The 20020-nt window shown below is 45.0% G+C and overlaps 1 protein-coding gene across 1 annotated transcript; it reads right to left on the reverse strand.

The window, feature by feature from the left end:
• Positions 1–2931: 2931 nt before the first annotated feature.
• LOC119360163 lies at positions 2932–4541 on the reverse strand. The gene is made up of 3 exons (XM_037625923.1): positions 4331–4541; positions 3717–3934; positions 2932–3612 (listed from the first exon to the last, which is right to left on the reverse strand). Exons 1-3 carry the CDS (start codon positions 4539–4541, stop codon positions 3028–3030), a joined length of 1014 nt encoding a protein of 337 aa, XP_037481820.1. The 3' UTR covers positions 2932–3027.
• Between the last annotated feature and the right edge of the window lie 15479 nt (positions 4542–20020).

Genomic DNA, 20020 nt, shown 5'->3' on the forward strand with positions numbered 1-20020 from the left:
GGACGCAAGAGGGCAGCGAGATCTGAAATACTCGGTGTACAAATAGGAAAACACAACTAGACTCGCCATCTCCATAAGCAGTCCAAACCAACAAGGCAACAACAATACGGCCAAAATCTCCAAATCCAGAATCGAGGACGCCGCGAGCAAACAAGACAACGCCTTCACAAAAGAAGAATGGCACCAAGACGCCGCTGTCGTCTGATCCGGATAACCGGACCTAGGGTTTCCTCTGATGCTCAAAGAGGGGCACATATAATGGCCATGACAGCGCCTTTAAAAGGGCATGGCACCCGCGGGTGTCGCCGTTGCCAGCATAGGATGCAGAGGTTTTGACCTTGGCCAGATTCCGAGCAGTCCCAAGTCGTCGGAGCACAAATCGAAGAAGAGGAAGTCGGGCATAGGCTGGAACCACGACTGAAGAAAGGGGAGCCACACCCGCCACCAAAGAAGGCACCGGGCGCCGCCGGATGTGCGAGATTTGGAGGAGGGTGAGGTTCGGTGAACGAGCAAATTGAGAGACAACGAGGATGTGAAGGTAGCCGGAGACCCGGACGAGCCAGGATCTCAAAGGGAGCGTAGATCGAGGTCAAGGGACGGTTCCCTCAACTACATAACGGTTAGCTCTCATATGTTCTAAAAAGTCAATAGGAATAATAAAAGGTTTAACAAAAGGGTGGTGGTTGTCTCCAAGCCCCGCCTTAGCCGGCCAAGGGACGAGCTCCCCGGTGGCGCACCACCACCAGATGGGAAGTAAGGATGACTCTGCGGCCCAACAGGCAGTGAAATCATCTCTCCACGATGGACATCAACTAGGAGAGGACCAGCCTTTCAACGTAACCAGCGCACACACACACACCACAAGTGGGTGGATCGGATGTCAAAACGCCCCCTGCAAACGAGCCGATGCCCGAAACAAAAGCGTCTTGTAAGAGTGATTGGGTAGCCTCAAAGTGTAAGGGTGAAGTAACCTAACAATAAGTATTCCCCTCGATGGAGAACCAAGATTTAGTGAACCAGAAGGATTTCTTCCAGCAAACAAAGTCACATGTACCTGGACATAAGACATAAGACACTCTTGCCCCCTAACGTAAGTTGTCAAGTTTTTTGCCCTGCTACTTACAAGGATAAATTGCACGCTTATGGTAGGTACCGGTACAAGATAAATTAAAAAAAAATGATACAACAAGGAATATTATTTTTGTAGATGTTTTCGGTACTAAAAAGTAGAACCCCGAGGACCTAGGAAATGGATGAGGTCTGACATTTCTAACTGCTACCCTGTAGTAGTGTTCAAAGCCCTATGGTTTGTGAGTTGTGATGTGGTTCATTGTGTCCGACGGTGGCGGCGGAGGTACTTCCTCCCATCTCGGGTCCTTGGGTAGTGCAGGACGCTCCATCTCAAGGGTGTGATCCCGATCTGGGTCGTGGTAGTGCTGATCTAGACCAAGCCCCCCTACATGGACAACGACGACATGGCGGCCGTCCGGCATCCCAGCGGTGCTCTTGGCGGTAGGGCAGGCGCAACCCTTCCCGATCTGGTTAGGAGGGCCCTAATCAGGGACGGCGGCCCCTGGGATGGCCTCCCTACCCGGTGGCGTGGCATAGCGGGTGGGTTGTCGGTGATCGGCCTAGGTGGCCGGCCATGCACTGGCGGGTTAGTGCCACGGCTTGCTGCCCTGGCGGCCAACGGCGCCGAGCTGCTCCTTTCTCCAACCAACGTTGCGTGCACTCCATCTAATCAGACATGGTCGTGCTGGTAGCCGGTTACCGGGTTGGGATGGAGCAGGAGGTTGGTATCCGCATTGGGATAATTCCCAGGTCAGCTCCTATCAGTCACGATGGCGACGACACCAGAGGGTGCCAATTTTCTTCATGGAGACATCGTTCAGATCTGCCCCACCTTTTCCCACATCACGGTCTCATGTGAAAACCCTAGGTCGGCGAAGGCGCTCTTAGCGCCGTGTCCTTCTTGAAGGCGTCGTCATGAGAGCTATGTGATAATGGGCACCGCTTGGGTACGTCGGCAGTTGCAGATGGTGTGCCGCTCTTCCTCTAGGTGGCAGTTATTCCGAGGGAAACCCTAGATTTGGGTCTTCCGGACCAGACGACGGAGACTTTCGTGCCGTTCTCCCTCCTATGGGCATCGTCTTGGAGCAGTGGTGCACTGGAGAGGCCAACAGGTGGAGCGGTGTTACATCGACCACATTGATGACGGTGGGTCTCAGCGGCATGGAGCAGTTGAGTCTCAGTGTTGGACGTGGTTTGATCGATGCGCGCAGGCTGGTGTCGGTGTTTGTTGTCGTGGTGATGTCGACAGCAAATGGGACTGGTAGGATCTTTGCATGATTCCTCCGATGGTTGAAGATAACGGCAGCGAATCGTAGAGCTTGCGCAGATGGTGCATATTATGGGATGCCTAGACCGGATGGTCTTAAGGCCACTGGATTAGATTTTGTCTAATATGCAGACAGGGGACATCCGTACACACTTGTAGGTGTAGCGACTTTGTTTGCCTAGAAGGTGGCTTCGGGTTGATCCTTGTGATCATTTTATCAAGCTATGTTGAATAATTAATAAAGATGGTTGTGTGAATCATGCTGAAGCAGAGGCCGGAGGTAATCCTTCTTTTCGAGAAAAAACTTGTTAGAAATCTTAACTCCCAATACATGATACCAAAGAGATCACCTGCCGTTCAATTCAAAGAGTTTAATGTACTAGCTTAGTTGTTGTTGGTTGTGTTATGCCTAACCTGGCCAAGTATTTCTGTTGTTTTGTTAACTGAAACGTCAGGAAATGTTATTGCAAAGCTCTCATCAATACATTTTCAAGACTCAAGTGTTGTAACAAAATCAAAGTGAAGCACATACACTTCAAAGCTCATACCAGATATATAATTCTTACCCATAAAAAGCACATACATATTTAGTACGACAGCATATACAGAGCACACACATTTTAATTTGGATATAGCATGTTCAACAAGGAACGCACCGAATCTGTGATGCACAATGGACCAGGTGACCTTCACCAGCACACAATGGACCAAATGACCTTCACCAGCATCTTATAGTGGCCGCAAGTGATTTTCTCTTCATCATAGTTGCCACGCTTTGGAGTAAACTCAACAGTGCGGACACCACTGGTAGCAGCAGCAATGGTCAACAGGAGCGTCTCATCAATGGAGACGCTAACCACGCGGCGCGCTGTTTGCAGGATTCCACCGTCACCGGCTGTTAGCATCCCAGCAAGTTCGCTATCGTGTAGCATAATGTCACATGGAAAGCTACTAGTGCGAGCGACAATTTTCCCATGGAAATCAACAGGTCCCTCCAGGATCCTCGCCTCAACGGTGCCCTCCACCGCATTCCTTACAAACGTGTAGCTCAGATCCAATGAGCTGTGCATGCTGACAAGCTCCTCGGTTTGAACCTGGTATTTCGGTGGATATGAGAGTCTTTTGATGCCATTAATCTCCATTAAGCCTTTGCTAAGTCTCTCGTCATTGACCTTTCTGCCGTTCACATTCTTGACCTTCAGATCAACTTCAAAGATTATTGAATCACATATCATCAGTCCTCTCTTCGGACCAGTCAAAACCAACGCATCATTCTGCAAAAGGAAGTAATTTGGATAAGCATGGTGCTTACTTAGCTCTAGGTTAAACCGGAAAAATGCGGTTGGAATTTACGAATCGGGGTCAAAAGCAATAATACCTTGGAGCTGATGTTCTGGCAATCGTCCTTGCCACGCTGGAATAAATAGACGCGTTGGTGATCCAGACTGTCCCTGGCTATGATGGTGCCGTAGACATTGAGCGGGTATCCATAGTCGGAGGAATTGATACGGACCGAGACAATATTTGCCGAGTTACAGAACAGGAACCCCTCCTCCCGGAAGATCCAGTTAGTGTTGTGCATCGCATCAACAGGTGCTGCCAACAGAAGAAGAAGAAGAAATTATGATTGAGGAATGAATCAAAATGCAGTCCTCAAAATTAGTTCTCCATGTATCTAGGAATAGGATGCAGCAGTGAAGTAGCAGAGCTGCAGTACTCAGCTAGGCAAAAACATCGTATAGTTCTTTTTTTTTGACAGTAACTAGACTTCATACCCCAAATGATTGTAAAAAAACACCATGCAGTTAGACAAAACATGGGTTCATGCACATATAAACTGTACCTGGTCGAACTGTGCTGGACGATTTGCATTTAAATTCAGATCAGACGCACACACTATAACTAACTAGGCTGCCAAACTAAAAAGCTTAGCTAGCAGTGGATCGACAGGGCAATCAAATGATAGGAATGGAAAAAGGGCCGGGGGCGTACACTCCATGTGGAGGTCGAGCGTGGAGTGTTGGAAGCGGGTGAAGACGTATTCGCCCTCCTTGGGGTCGTAGTCGCTGAACCTTGGGTCAATAGGGTTCGCCCCCTTCTCTTCCTCCTCCTGCTGCACGTGCTGCTTCGGCTTCTTCCGTGGCCGCGCGCTCGCCCTCCCCTCTCTCGCCGTGGAAGAAGAAGAGGAATCGCCGCCGGCCATGGAGGAATCCCAGAGGAAGGATTATTGGATTGGATCGAGTTTTTTTATATTTTGAGATCGATTTTTTTTTTGGAGATCGGGTGTGAGGCGGCCCAGACACTAGTATATATCATGAAAAAGGGTCCGATAGGCCCGTGGGCCGCGTTGAAAGAAGCCGAAGAGGAGAGTTCGTTTTTTTTCCCTACCATGTTTTTTCTGAGGGACCGTACCATGTGAATATGAATGTTTTGCTCAAAAAACAAATGTGAATATGAATGTGGGCACCTCCTCTTAGCGCTTGTTGAAGAGTTGGCTCACCCTTTCCTGCTCGATCGGTTCGGTGTTTGACTGATCGTGGTCGACAGGTCCACCGTCGACCATTCACTTTTCAAGAGAAAAATAAAAAGTTCCAGAAAAATAAGAATTCAACAGAAAATGATCATGGATTTGAAAAAAGTTCATTGGTCTCAAAAAGAAAATCTTCAAATTTGATGAAAGTTCATGATTTTGTAAAAAAAAATCATGCTCTGAAATAGGTTCACAAAAATTCGGAAAAATTCATCGATTTTCAAAAAAAAATCATCCATTTGAAAAAAGTTCACAAATTTGAACAAAAGTTCATGAAGTTTCTTTCAAAATTCAAAGATGCCCATCAATTTTGAATTTTTTTATCAATTTTAAAAAAAATCATGAAAAATTGAAAAAGGTTCACAAACAAGTTCATATCTGAAAATGTTCACAAATTTGTGAAACATTCATGAATTTGGTAAAACAAAAAAAATGAAAAATGAAAAACAGAACAGAATTGAAAAAAATAAAATGAAAAGAAACGAGAAAACCGGCGGAACCTGTGCTGGGAAGAAAACAGAAGAAAAAGGCGCTCAAAAAATCCTGTAAGAACCTAGGAGGCAGGAGAGTTTACCCTGATGTATGCGGCCATATTTTTTCACATATTTTTTGCATACATAGTTTTCCAAAAGGAGCGGTGTTTTTTATAATTGAATTCCTCGCTCCGCCCAATTAGATTCAAAATAGTTTTGGTCTTGTTAGTGTTAAATTGTTGTTTAATTTTGATACTCTTTATTGTATTGGTATCCATATAAACGCCAACTAGTTTGTCTTTAGCGATCATTACTATGAGATGGAGAATATCCCTCCGTCGTCGTCCCATGCGAGCTCGGTGAGAAAGAAGCGTGGGGATTTGGTGCTGAAAATTATGTGCCTGCCCTTGGTCCGAGGATAAGGTGAGGAGCCGTAATACTTAGGCTGGCTATAGTGGTGGTATCTTAACTAGTATCATGCACTTGAGAATAGCAAACATGCTGATGTGGCAGAGAATTAAAGAAGAGAGAGAGAGAGGATTAGAGTAACATAGGTATATACCACTTTATGATACTTTGTGTCATGCATAGCAATAAATAAGTTCATCTATGATACTACTTTATGATACTATGCACTATAAAGGTACTATCATACACTAGTATCATATGCATGATACTCCCTACTATGAGTAGCCTTAATGAGAAGCATATTGTGCAGGGAGAATGGGTAGTCCATCAACGGACTACCAAACCTTGAACCTTCGGCGATGAAGAAGCCAAATAGCTTAGGGGGACATTCATGCCCAATTCCCCACTCCCATTGCTGCCACCTCACTGTTGACAGAGCAAATTCCCATCAGATCCCTCAGTAGGGGGGTCCAAACGCAGCTGGAAGTGATACCCTACATCATATTTGTTTTGGTGATTCATTATGGAGGGATACCTCGTGCGAGGGGTTACAATGATGTACGAGATTGCTACCGAGAGTTCTTATATCTAAGGATACATGATCAAGAGGAACACTAGACCTCCCTTTATATAGAAGGGAGAGGCCTAGGGTTTACATGCTGGGTGCAATCTGGGGCGTCGTCGCCCTCTAGTCTTGGGCATCAAGAAGGTCGTCTGACCTCCTAGGGTTAGAATCTATTACTTACATTATACAACATAAAAAATTAAATTCATGACGTAACTAATGATATTAATTTCGTATTATGAATGTTGATATTTTTTCAGTTGGTCGAACTTTACGAAGTCTGATTTCAGACAAATCTTATATGAAGAGTAAAAAGCACCGGAGGAAGTATTAAAAGAATGAAGCTCTAAACAAGAGCGAAGCATCATAGACCGCATCAACAAAATAGACCTTCAAGAGAGAATCATCATCAAAGAATATATAGTAGACAATGTTGCTTACTTCTTGCTTTGTAAATATTTCTTAAGAACTTATAATACATTATGTGGTTGTTAATTTTATGTGAAGACATGTCTATGGATCGTGTGCTTAAAGCGAAATAAGATTCAAAATAGATGTTTTTTTCTTAAAAATAGATGTGCTTATTATAGATTACGATAACGTGCTCGCATGTACTAGGTGTTTTAATTGCCTAATTAGCTAGTGGGTCCCACTGTCATGGACTGTTTATTTAAAAAAGTCTTAATTTTATCCAATGAGTTTAATTAGTGAGGTGAGGCCAGTGTCAGTGGTTGTTAACTGAACTAAATGTGATTAGCACCTACTCTAACTACCCTGACACGCGGGGCCCAATGGTCAGTGGCTCAAGCGGTGGTTTGAACTCCGGCAGGCGCCAGCGAGCACAGAGGATGGTGGTGAGGAACAAACGGGCATCTACGGCAACAAAACGAACATCCGAGACCATCATTTGGGAAGGAAATATGCCCTAGAGGCAATAATAAAGTTATTATTTATTTCCTCATATCATGATAAATGTTTATTATTCATGCTAGAATTGTATTAACCGGAAACATAATACATGTGTGAATACATAGACAAACACAACGTCACTAGTATGCCTCTACTTGACTAGCTTATTAATCAAAGATGGTTATGTTTCCTAACCATAGACATGTGTTGTCATTTGATTAATGGGATCACATCATTAGGAGAATGATGTGATTGACATGACCCATTCCGTTAGCCTAGCACTTGATCGTTTAGTATATTGCTATTGCTTTCTTCATAACTTATACATGTTCCTGTAACTATGAGATTGTGCAACTCCCGTTTACCGGAGGAACACTTTGGGTGCTACCAAACGTCACAACGTAACTGGATGATTATAAAGGAGTACTACAGGTGTCTCCAAAGGTACATGTTGGGTTGGCGTATTTCGAGATTAGGTTTTGTCACTCCGATTGTCGGAGAGGTATCTCTGGGCCCTCTCGGTAATGCACATCACTATAAGCCTTGCAATCAATGTAGCTAATGAGTTAGTTACGGAATGATGCATTACGTAACGAGTAAAGAGACTTGCCGGTAACGAGATTGAACTAGGTAATGGATACCGACGATCGAATCTTGGGCAAGTAACATACCGATGACAAAGGGAACAACGTATGTTCTTATGCGGTTTGACCGATAAAGATCTTCATAGAATATGTAGGAGCCAATATGGGATCCAGGTCCCGCTATTGGTTATTGACCAAGAATAGTTCTAGGTCATGTCTACATATATCTCGAACCCGTAGGGTCCGCACGCTTAACGTTACGATGACAGTTTTATTATGAGTTTATAAGTTTTGATGTACCGAAGATTGTTCGGAGTCCCGGATGTGATCACGGACATGACGAGGCGTCTCGAAATGGTCGAGACATAAAGATTGATATATTGGACGACTATATTCGGACACCGGAAGTGTTCCGGGTGATTTCGGAGAAAACCGGAGTGCCGGAGGGGTTACCGGAACCCCCCGGGGAAGTATTGGGCCTTAGTGGGCCTGAGGGGGGAGAGAGGGCAGCAGCCCAGGAGGTGGCGCCCCCCCCCCCATGAGGAGTCCGAATTGGACTAGGGGAGGGGGCGCGGCACCCCTTTCCCTCTCCCTCTCCCTCTCTTTCCTTCCCCCTTCCTCCTTCCTAGTGGGACTAGGAAAGGGGAGTCCTACTCCCACTAGGAGGAGGACTTCCCCCTCCTTGGCGCGCCCCCTAGGGCCGGCCGGCCTCCCCCTTTCTCCTTTATATACGGGGGCAGGGGGGCACCCTAGAGACACACAAGTTGATCTTCAAGATCGTTCCTTAGCCGTGTGCGGTGCCCCCTCCACCATATTCCACCTCGGTCATATCGTCGCGGAGTTTAGGCGAAGCCCTGCGCTGGTAGAACATCATCATCGTCACCATGCCTTCGTGCTGACGGAACTCATCCCCGACACTTTGCTGGATCGGAGTCCGGGGATCGTCATCGAGTTGAACGTGTGCTGAACTCGGAGGTGCCGTACGTTCGGTACTTGGATCGGTCGGATCGTGAAGACGTACGACTACATCAACCGCGTTGTCATAATGCTTCCGCTTACGGTCTACGAGGGTACGTGGACAATACTCTCTCCTCTCGTTGCTATGCATCTTGCGTGTGTGTAGGAAATTTTTTGAAATTACTACGTTCCCCAACAGTGGCATCCGAGCTTGGTTTTATGCGTAGATGTCATATGCACGAGTAGAACACAAGTGAGTTGTGGGCGATACAAGTCACACTGCTTACCAGCATGTCATACTTTGGTTCGGCGGTATTGTGAGATGAAGCGGCCCGGGCCGACATTACGCGTACGCTTACGCGAGACTGGTTTCACCGTTACGAGCACTCGTGCTTAAAGGTGGCTGGCGGATGTCTGTCTCTATCACTTTAGCTGAATCGAGTGTGGCTACGCCCGGTCCTTGAGAAGGTTAAAACTGCACTAACTTGACGAACTATCGTTGTGGTTTTGATGCGTAGGTAAGAACGGTTCTTGCTAAGCCCGTAGCAGCCACGTAAAATTTGCAACAACAAAGTACAAGACGTCTAACTTGTTTTTGCAGGGCATGTTCTGATGTGATATGGTCAAGACGTGATGCTATATTTTATTGTATGAGATGATCATGTTTTGTAACCGAAGTTATCGGCAACTGGCAGGAGTCATATGGTTGTCGCTTTATTGTATGAAATGCAAACGCCCTGTAATTGCTTTACTTTATCACTAAGCGGTAGCGATAGTCGTAGAAGCAATAGATGGCGTAACGACAACGATGCTACGATGGAGATCAAGGTGTCGCGCCGGTGACGATGGTGATAATGATGGTGCTTTGAAGATGGAGATCACAAGCACAAGATGATGATGGCCATATCATATCACTTATACTGATTGCATGTGATGTTTATCCTTTATGCATCTTATCTTGCTTTGATTGATGGTAGCATTTTAAGATGATCTCTCACTAATTATCAAGAAGTGTTCTCCCTGAGTATGCACCGTTGCGAAAGTTCTTCGTGCTGAGACACCGCGTGATGATCGGGTGTGATAGGCTCTATGTTCAAACACAACGGGTGCAAAACAGTTGCACACGCGGAATACTCAGGTTAAAACTTGACGAGCCTAGCATATACAGATATGGCCTCGGAACACGGAGACCGAAAGGTCGAACGTGAATCATATAGTAGATATGATCAACATAGTGATGTTCACCATTGAAACTACTCCATCTCAAGTGATGATCGGACATGGTTTAGTTGATTTGGATCACGAAATCACTTAGATGACTAGAGAGATTTCTGTCTAAGTGGGAGTTCTTAAGTAATATGATTAATTGAACTTAAATTTATCATGAACTTAGTACCTGATAGTATTTTGCTTGTCTATGTTTGTTGTAGATAGATGGCCCGTGTTGTTGTTCCGTTGAATTTTAATGCGTTCCTTGAGAAAGCAAAGTTAAAAGATGATGGTAGCAATTACACGGACTGGGTCCGTAACCTGAGGATTATCCTCATTGCTGTACAGAAGAATTACGTTCTGGAAGCACCGCTGGGTGCCAGGCCTGCTGGTGATGCAATTGACGACGTTAAGAACGTCTGGCAGAGCAAAGCTGATGACTACTCGGTAGTTTAGTGTGCCATGCTTTACGGCTTAGAACCGGGTCTTCAACGACGTTTTGAACGTCATGGAGCATATGAGATGTTCCAGGAGTTGAAGTTAATATTTCAAGCAAATGCCCGGATTGAGAGATATGAAGTCTCCAATAAGTTCTATAGATGCAAGATGGAGGAGAATAGTTCTGTCAGTGAACACATACTCAAAATGTCTGGGTATAATAATCACTTGATTCAAATGGGAGTTAATCTTCCTGATAATAGTGTCATTGACAGAATTCTTCAATCACTGCCACCAAGCTACAAGAGCTTCGTGATGAACTATAATATGCAAGGGACGGACAAGACTATTCCCGAGCTCTTCGCAATGCTAAAAGCCGCGGAGGTAGAAATCAAGAAGGAGCATCAAGTGTTGATGGTTAACAAGACCACCAGTTTCAAGAAAAAGGGCAAAGGGAAGAAGAAGGGGAACTTCAAGAAGAACAGCAACAAGTTGCTGCTCAAGAGAAGAAACCCAAGTCTGGACCTAAGCTTGAGACTGAGTGCTTCTACTACAAGCAGACTGGACACTGGAAGCGGAACTGCCCCAAGTATTTGGCGGATAAGAAGGATGGCAAAGTGAACAAAGGTATATGTGATATACATGTTATTGATGTGTACCTTACTAATGCTCGCAGTAGTACCTGGGTATTTGATATTGGTTCTGTTGCTAATATTTGCAACTCGAAACAGGGACTACGGATTAAGCGAAGATTGGCTAAGGACGAGGTGACGATGCGCGTGGGAAATGGTTCCAAAGTCGATGTGATCGCGGTCGGCACGCTACCTCTACATCTACCATCGGGATTAGTTTTAGACCTAAATAATTGTTATTTGGTGCCAGCGTTGAGCATGAACATTATATTTGGATCTTGTTTGATGCGAGACGGTTATTCATTTAAATCAGAGAATAATGGTTGTTCTATTTATATGAGTAATATATTTTATGGTCATGCACCCTTGAAGAGTGGTCTATTTTTATTGAATCTCGATAGTAGTGATACACATATTCATAGTGTTGAAACCAAAAGATGCAGAGTTGATAATGATAGTGCAACTTATTTGTGGCACTACCGTTTAGGTCATATCGGTGTAAAGCACATGAAGAAACTCCATACTGATGGGCTTTTGGAATCACTTGATTATGAATCACTTGGTACTTGCGAACCGTGCCTCATGGGCAAGATGACTAAAACGCCGTTCTCCGGAACTATGGAGCGAGCAACTGATTTGTTGGAAATCATACATACTGATGTTTGTGGTCCAATGAATGTTGAGGCTCGCGGCGGGTATCGTTATTTTCTCACCTTCACAGATGATTTGAGCAGATATGGGTATATCTACTTAATGAAACACAAGTCTGAAACATTTGAAAAGTTCAAAGAATTTCAGAGTGAAGTGGAAAATCATCGTAACAAGAAAATAAAGTTTCTACGATCTAATCGTGGAGGAGAATATTTGAGTTACGAGTTTGGTTTACATTTGAAACAATGCGGAGTAGTTTCGCAACTCATGCCACCCGGAACACCACAACGAAATGGTGTGTCCGAACGTCGTAATCGTACTTTACTAGATATGGTGCGATCTATGATGTCTCTTACTGATTTACCGCTATCGTTCTGGGGTTATGCTTTAGAGACGGCCGCATTCACGTTGAATAGGGCACCATCAAAATCCGTTGAGACGATGCCTTATGAACTGTGGTTTGGCAAGAAACCAAAGTTGTCGTTTCTTAATGTTTGGGGCTGCGATGCTTATGTGAAGAAACTTCAACCAGATAAGCTCGAACCTAAATCGGAGAAATGTGTCTTCATAGGATACCTAAAAGAGACTATTGGGTACACCTTCTATCACAGATCTGAGGGCAAGATTTTCATTGCTAAAATCGGATCCTGTCTAGAGAAGGAGTTTCTCTCAAAAGAAGTGAGTGGGAGGAAAGTAGAAATTGATGAGGTAACTGTACCTGCTCCCTTATTGGAAAGTAGTTCATCACAAGAACCGGTTCCTGTGACAACTACACCAATTAGTGAGGAAGCTAATGATATTGATCATGAAACTTCAGATCAAGTCTCTACTGAACCTCGTAGGTCTACCAGAGTAAGATCCGCACCAGAGTGTTACGGTAATCCTCTTCTGGAAGTCATGTTACTTGACCATGATGAACCTACGAACTATGAGGAAGCGATGATGAGCCCAGATTCCGCAAAATGGCTAGAGGCCATGAAATCTGAGATGGATCCATGTATGAGAACAAAGTATTGACTTTGGTTGACTTGCCCGATGATCGGCAAGCCATTGAGAATAAATGGGTCTTTAAGAAGAAGACTGACGCTGATGGTAATGTAACTGTCTATAAAGCTCGACTTGTTGCGAAAGGTTTTCGACAAGTTCAAGGGGTTGACTATGATGAGACTTTCTCACCCGTAGCGATGCTTAAGTCTGTCCGAATCATGTTAGCTATTGCTGCATTTTATGATTATGAAATTTGGCAAATGGATGTCGAAACTGCATTCTTGAATGGATTTCTAGAAGAAGAGTTGTATATGATGCAGCCAGAAGGTTTTGTTGATCCAAAAGGTGCTAACAAAGTGTGCAAGCTCCAGCGATCCATTTATGGACTGGTGCAAGCATCTCGGAGTTGGAATAAACGCTTTGATAGTGTGATCAAAGCATATGGTTTTATACAGACTTTTGGAGAAGCTTGTATTTACAAGAAAGTTAGTGGGAGCTCTGTAGCATTTCTGATATTATATGTAGATGACATATTATTAATTGGAAATGATATAGAATTTCTGGATAGCATAAAGGGATACTTGAATAAAAGTTTTTCAATGAAAGACCTCGGTGAAGCTGCTTACATATTGGGCATCAAGATTTATAGAGATAGATCAAGACGCTTAATAGGACTTTCACAAAGCACATACCTTGATAAAATTTTGAAAAAGTTCAAAATGGATCAGGCAAAGAAAGGGTTCTTGCCCGTGCTACAAGGTGTGAAGTTGAGTCAGACTCAATGCCCGACCACAGCAGAAGATAGAGAGAAAATGAAAGATGTTCCCTATGCTTCAGCCATAGGCTCTATCTTGTATGCAATGCTGTGTACCAGACCTGACGTATGCTTAGCAATAAGCTTGGCAGGAAGGTACCAAAGTAATCCAGGAGTGGATCACTGGACAGCGGTCAAGAACAGCCTGAAATACCTGAAAAGGACTAAGGATATGTTTCTCGTATATGGAGGTGACAAAGAGCTAGTCGTAAATGGTTACGTCGGTGCAAGCTTTGACACTAATCCGAACGATTCTAAATTGCAAACCGGATACGTATTTTTATTAAACGGTGGAGCTGTAAGTTGGTGCAGTTCTAAACAAAGCGTCGTGGCGGGATCTACATGTGAAGCGGAGTACATAAGCTGCTTCGGAAGCAGCAAATGAAGGAGTCTGGGTGAAGGAGTTAATTTCTGATCTAGGTGTCATACCTAGTGCATCGGGACCAATGAAGATCTTCTGTGACAATACTGGTGCAATTGCCTTGGCAAAGGAATCCAGATTTCACAAGAGGACCAAGCACATCACGAGATGCTTCAATTCCATCCGGGACCAAGTCCAAGTGGGAGACATAGAAATTTGCAAAATACATACGGATCTGAATGTTGCAGACCCGTTGACTAAGTCTCTCTCACGAGCAAAACATGATCAGCACCAAGACTCCATGGGTGTTAGAATCATTACTATGTAATCTAGATTATTGACTCTAGTGCAAGTGGGAGACTGAAGGAAATATGCCCTAGAGGCAATAATAAAGTTATTATTTATTTCCTCATATCATGATAAATGTTTATTATTCATGCTAGAATTGTATTAACCGGAAACATAATACATGTGTGAATACATAGACAAACACAACGTCACTAGTATGCCTCTACTTGACTAGCTTATTAATCAAAGATGGTTATGTTTCCTAACCATAGACATGTGTTGTCATTTGATTAATGGGATCACATCATTAGGAGAATGATGTGATTGACATGACCCATTCCGTTAGCCTAGCACTTGATCGTTTAGTATATTGCTATTGCTTTCTTCATAACTTATACATGTTCCTGTAACTATGAGATTGTGCAACTCCCGTTTACCGGAGGAACACTTTGGGTGCTACCAAACGTCACAACGTAACTGGATGATTATAAAGGAGTACTACAGGTGTCTCCAAAGGTACATGTTGGGTTGGCGTATTTCGAGATTAGGTTTTGTCACTCCGATTGTCGGAGAGGTATCTCTGGGCCCTCTCGGTAATGCACATCACTATAAGCCTTGCAAGCAATGTAGCTAATGAGTTAGTTACGGAATGATGCATTACGTAACGAGTAAAGATACTTGCCGGTAACAAGATTAAACTAGGTATTGGATACCGACGATCGAATCTCGGGCAAGTAACATACCGATGACAAAGGGAACAACGTATGTATGGGCATCCAGGTCTCGCTATTGGTTATTGACCAAGAATAGTTCTAGGTCATGTCTACATAGTTCTCAAACCCGTAGGGTCCGCACGCTTAACGTTACGATGACAGTTTTATTATGAGTTTATAAGTTTTGATGTACCGAAGTTTGTTCGGAGACCCGGATGTGATCACGGACATGACGAGGAGTCTCGAAATGGTCGAGACATAAAGATTGATATATTGGACGACTATATTCGGACACCAGAAGTGTTCCGGGTGATTTCGGAGAAAACCGGAGTGCCGGAGGGGTTACCGGAACCCCCCGGGGAAGTATTGGGCCTTAGTGGGCCTGAGGGTAGAGAGAGGGCAGCAGCCCAGGAGGTGGCGTGCCCCCCCATGAGAAGTCCGAATTGGACTAGGGGAGGGGGCGCGGCCCCCCCTTTCCCTCTCCCTCTCCCTCTCTTTCCTTCCCCCTTCCTCCTTCCTAGTGGGACTAGGAAAGGGGAGTCCTACTCCCACTAGGAGGACTCCCCCCTCCTTGGCGCGCCCCCTAGGGCCGGCCGGCCTCCCCCCTTGCTCCTTTATATACGGGGGCGGGGGGGCACCCTAGAGACACACAAGTTGATCTTCAAGATCGTTCCTTAGCCGTGTGCGGTGCCCCCCTCCACCATATTCCACCTCGGTCATATCGTCGCGGAGTTTAGGCGAAGCCCTGCGCCGGTAGAACATCATCATCGTCACCACGCCATCGTGCTTACGGAACTCATCCCCGACACTTTGCTGGATCGGAGTCCGGGGATCGTCATCGAGCTGAACGTGTGCTGAACTCGAAGGTGCCATACGTTCGGTACTTGGATCGGTCGGATCGTGAAGACGTACAACTACATCAATCGCGTTGTCATAACGCTTACGCTTACGTTCTATGAGGGTACGTGGACAATACTCTCCTCTCGTTGCTATGCATCTTGCGTGTGCGTAGGAAATTTTTTGAAATTACTACGTTCCCCAACAATTTGAACCAGCCCTTCAGTGTGCATTTACTAGTGCGAGTAGTCGGTGGCTCGGTGCTAGGGCAGCGACAATAGCGATGACCAACAGCGGCATGGCTACGTTCGGTGGCACTAGCAGGGCTACGACGACGGGTTAGTCCGAAAGAGAGAGGTGGGAAGAGGCGTAATCTCAACCTAAGCTCGATGGTGGGCTCAGCATGGCCGGGGACGCAGTGATGGCGGCGAAGCTCTGGTGGCCGTAGAGGAAGGAGACGAAGAAGGCGACGTCGTGGTGGTCTCCCAGCCTTGATCCAGGGGCGTAGTTGATGAAGTCAAGCGTGACGGAGTGGTTGGACATCCTCGAGAGGCTCGGGGAGCACAGTGACCGCGAGAACGTTGACGGCTGTAAGTGCATCTAGTGCCCCTTAGTAATTTTGGTGTATTAAAGACTTATAGGTTAAGGGACTAATATGTTTGTGAGTGTACACAGGCTCTATAAGTCAATGAGGAGTTTGATATTTACAGTGAAAGTCGACCCCTAAAAATGAATGTCTTTGGCTGAAGACTTTGGTTCTCCTGAAGACTTTGAAAGTGAAGAAATTGGTGTGACCTTGAAGACTTCGATATTCATGCAAGGAATCTGAAGCGTGAAGACTTTCGTCGAGTGGCCTAGTCAGTGAGGAAAACCCAAATCTCAAACCCAAACCTACAAACCCCAAAATGATTGAGCATCACTGAAAAGATTGTTCCTGTGTGGAACCGATGCTTGTTACCTTTGAGGACTGTGTATCCTCCAAACGGTTAGGCGTCATGGTCTGAGCATCCAAGAGGAATTGTGGATTGCCGAGTGACCTAGTCTGTGAAGGTTTGGAAGTCACCTGTGAAGACTTACCACTACTGTTGGGCGAGGTCTGTGTGATCTTATCTCAAGGAGAATACGTGAGGACTGTGTGTCCGGATGTGTGTCCCCAAGTTTAAATACTCAGCCGCTCCAACCAGAAGTACACCTGTCATAGCAGTTGGAACTGGTCTACCAAATCATTGTCTTCACCAAGCCAACTGGTTCTATTTCCTCAACCCTTTCATTTCCTCATTATGTGTTGATGTACCTGATTATTACTGCTTGAAGACATTGACTGAAGACATTCTCTATTTCCTCAATCCTAATTCTTTAGTCTGTTTGTCTTCATCTTGCTTATCCTGTGTTTACGCTTTCTATACTCAGTGCTTGTCTTTCATATCATCATGATGACTATGATGTTACTCTGTTTTGCTTATACCTGAGTACTTATTCTGCTGCAAGTAGTTCTTCGCTTACTCTGTACTCAGTGAAGAATTCATAAAAATCGCCTATTCACCCCCCCCTCTAGTCGACGTAACGCACTTTCAATGGCGCGGTGGTGGCTGCGCTCGGGTGCGTGTTGGAAGAGGACATCGATGAGAGGGGGAGAAGGAAGCTAGGGTTCGTCGAAGGGTTCATGGTGTCGCTCTTATCCTCTCCTCGACCTCTTGTAGCAACACGCGTCAAACATCTGCGCCATGGCAGCCGGGATGCGTGACACGCAGAAGAGAGAGAGTGTGAGGTAGGGGATGGAATTATGCTAGGTTGGGCCTGAGACTGTAGCGGTCGGGCCAAGTTGCACATAGACTTTTCCTATTATCATCTTTTTCTGTTTCTTTATTTCTTCCCTGATATCTATTTACTTACATAGCAAGCAATTTTTGTTATACATGAAACTTGGCACATAAATATAGCACAATATTCCATGGTTGCTCACAAAGTTTGGAGCCAGTTGGCAATGTTTTAGTAATTGTTTAATTTGAAATGGCCAACATAATTATTGTTGGCCCACTAAAATTGTTTCTAGGGGCTATTTGGGAAATCAAATGGAGTTCATTCTATTTTTACAAATGCTTTGGGAATTTATGAAATATTACCAACACTTTTGTTTCTCTGTTGGAAGAAATAATTTTTAATGAGAAAATGGCTTCTATACCACTGAGACAAGCATCAATTGCTCATTTGCCATCGAACAAAGCTCCAGTGCTCATATACCAGACACAAACGAATCCTAGTGCTTATTTGCCATCACCATTAGTCCATCGTCAGAATCTCTATGTTTTCCTGTCAGCCAATATGAGAATTCCAGTTTTACTCTCGTCTTATCTCTTCTCTTAGAATAGAAAAAAACAGAAAAATCAACGCACAATACACCACCCGACCAATTAACGCACGCACACAGCAACGTCCATGGGGGAACCGCCGCTGCCGCCGCTCCCCCAGTGCATGCCCCTCCTCCCTCTCCCGCTCCCTCAGGCTAACTACTCGTCGAAGGTTCCGCTGCTCCCCCAGCCTTTGCGGACGCCAAAGGTTCCGCCGCTCCCCGAGCCCCAGCCAATGGAAGCACCGCCGACGGTGCCGCTCCCCCAGCCCTGGCCTCCACCGCCTCCCGTCGCGGCCCTGCTTCCCTCCCTCTCGACCTCCGTGGCTTCAACTGCCTTAGCCCAACTAGCAGTGTCGACCTCTCCTCGCGACCATGTCGCGCAGAACCCTAGAATCAGGGATTCCAGCGATGTGAAGAGCAGGTCAGGGATGCCCACGGTCGATGCCCTCCAAGAGATCATCCCGTACGTGGGCACACTCGCTGCATCTCCTCTGCCCCAAATTTCCAAGCTCCATGAGGAGGAAGGCGTGGCTGACCAATGCGGCTCCACCTCTCTCTTTGATGTTTGTGCTAGGTAATTTTTCAGTCTGTCTATTTTTGCTAAAGTTTTAGATAGGAGCAACATGGTTTCATCATCCACAGGATGATCCAATCATGTACTTACATGGTAGAGGTGAAGATTTGTGGCGGTACAACCGAAATCTGCGGGGATTCTACATTTACTTGGGATATTGTTGAGGGTTATAGCTCAAGCTTGAAGGATTTAGTGGATTCCATTGCTGGAACTTTTCCACTATTTTCAGTGGAGAATTGCTACGTCTTGAGCTTGCGTTGGTTTTCCTCGAAGAGGAGAGGGTGATGCAGCAAAGTGTAGCGTAAGTATTTCCCTCAGTTTTGAGAACCAAGGTATAAATCTAGTAGGAGGCTCCTCAAAAGTCCCACGCACCTACACAAACAAACTGAGAACTTGCAACCAACGCAATAAAGGGATTGTCAATCCCTTCACGGCCACTTGCGGAAGTGAGATCTAATAAAGATAATATGATAAGATAAATATATTTTTGGTATTTTATAAGATAGATGCAAATAAAGTAGATTGAAAGCAAATATGGTAAGACATAGACCCGGGGGCCATAGGTTTCACTAGAGGCTTCTCTCAAGATAGCATAAGTATTACGGTGGGTGAACAAATTACTGTCGAGCAATTGATAGAAAAGCGCATAGTTATGTGATTATCTAGGCATGATCATGTATATAGGCATCACGTCATAACAAGTAGACCGACTCCTGCCTGCATCTACTACTATTACTCCACACATCGATCGACTCCTGCCTGCATCTACTACTATTACTCCACACATCGACCGACTCCTGTCTGCATCTAGAGTATTAAGTTCATAAGAACAGAGTAACACATTAAGCAAGATGACATGATGTAGAGGGATAAACACATGCAATATGATATAAACCCCATCTTGTCCTCGATGGCAACAATACAATATGTGTCTTGCAACCCTTTCTGTCACTGGGTAAGAACACCGCAAGATTGAACCCAAAGCTAAGCACTTCTCCCATGGCAAGAAAGACCAATCTAGTAGGCCCAACCAAACTGATAATTCGAAGAGACTTGCAAAGATAACTCAATCATACATAAAAGAATTCAGAGAAGATTCAAATATTATTCATAGATAAACTTGATCATAAACCCACAATTCATCGGATCTCGACAAGCACATCGCAAAAAGAGATTACATCGAATAGATCTCCACAAGAGAGGGGGAGAACATTGTATTGAGATCCAAAAAGAGAGAAGAATCCATCTAGCTAATAACTATGGACCCGTAGGTCTGTGGTAAACTACTCACAACTCATCGGAGGGGCAAGGATGTTGATGTAGAGGCCCTCCATGGTTGCTTCCCCCTCCGGCAGAGTGCCGGCAAGGGCTCCAAGATGAGATCTCGCGGATACAGAAGGTT

Source organism: Triticum dicoccoides, chromosome 2B (assembly GCF_002162155.2).
Source record: "Triticum dicoccoides isolate Atlit2015 ecotype Zavitan chromosome 2B, WEW_v2.0, whole genome shotgun sequence".
Taxonomy (NCBI): Eukaryota; Viridiplantae; Streptophyta; class Magnoliopsida; order Poales; family Poaceae; genus Triticum; species Triticum dicoccoides.

Coding starts and splice junctions, on each gene's coding strand:
- LOC119360163 (XM_037625923.1), bottom strand. CDS start 4,541: ATGGCCGGCGGCGATTCCTCTTCTTCTTCCACGGCGAGAGAGGGGAGG. Junction 3,935..4,330: donor GCTCGACCTCCACATGGAGT/GTACGCCCCCGG, acceptor TTCTGTTGGCAG/CACCTGTTGATGCGATGCAC. Junction 3,613..3,716: donor GCCAGAACATCAGCTCCAAG/GTATTATTGCTT, acceptor TTCCTTTTGCAG/AATGATGCGTTGGTTTTGAC.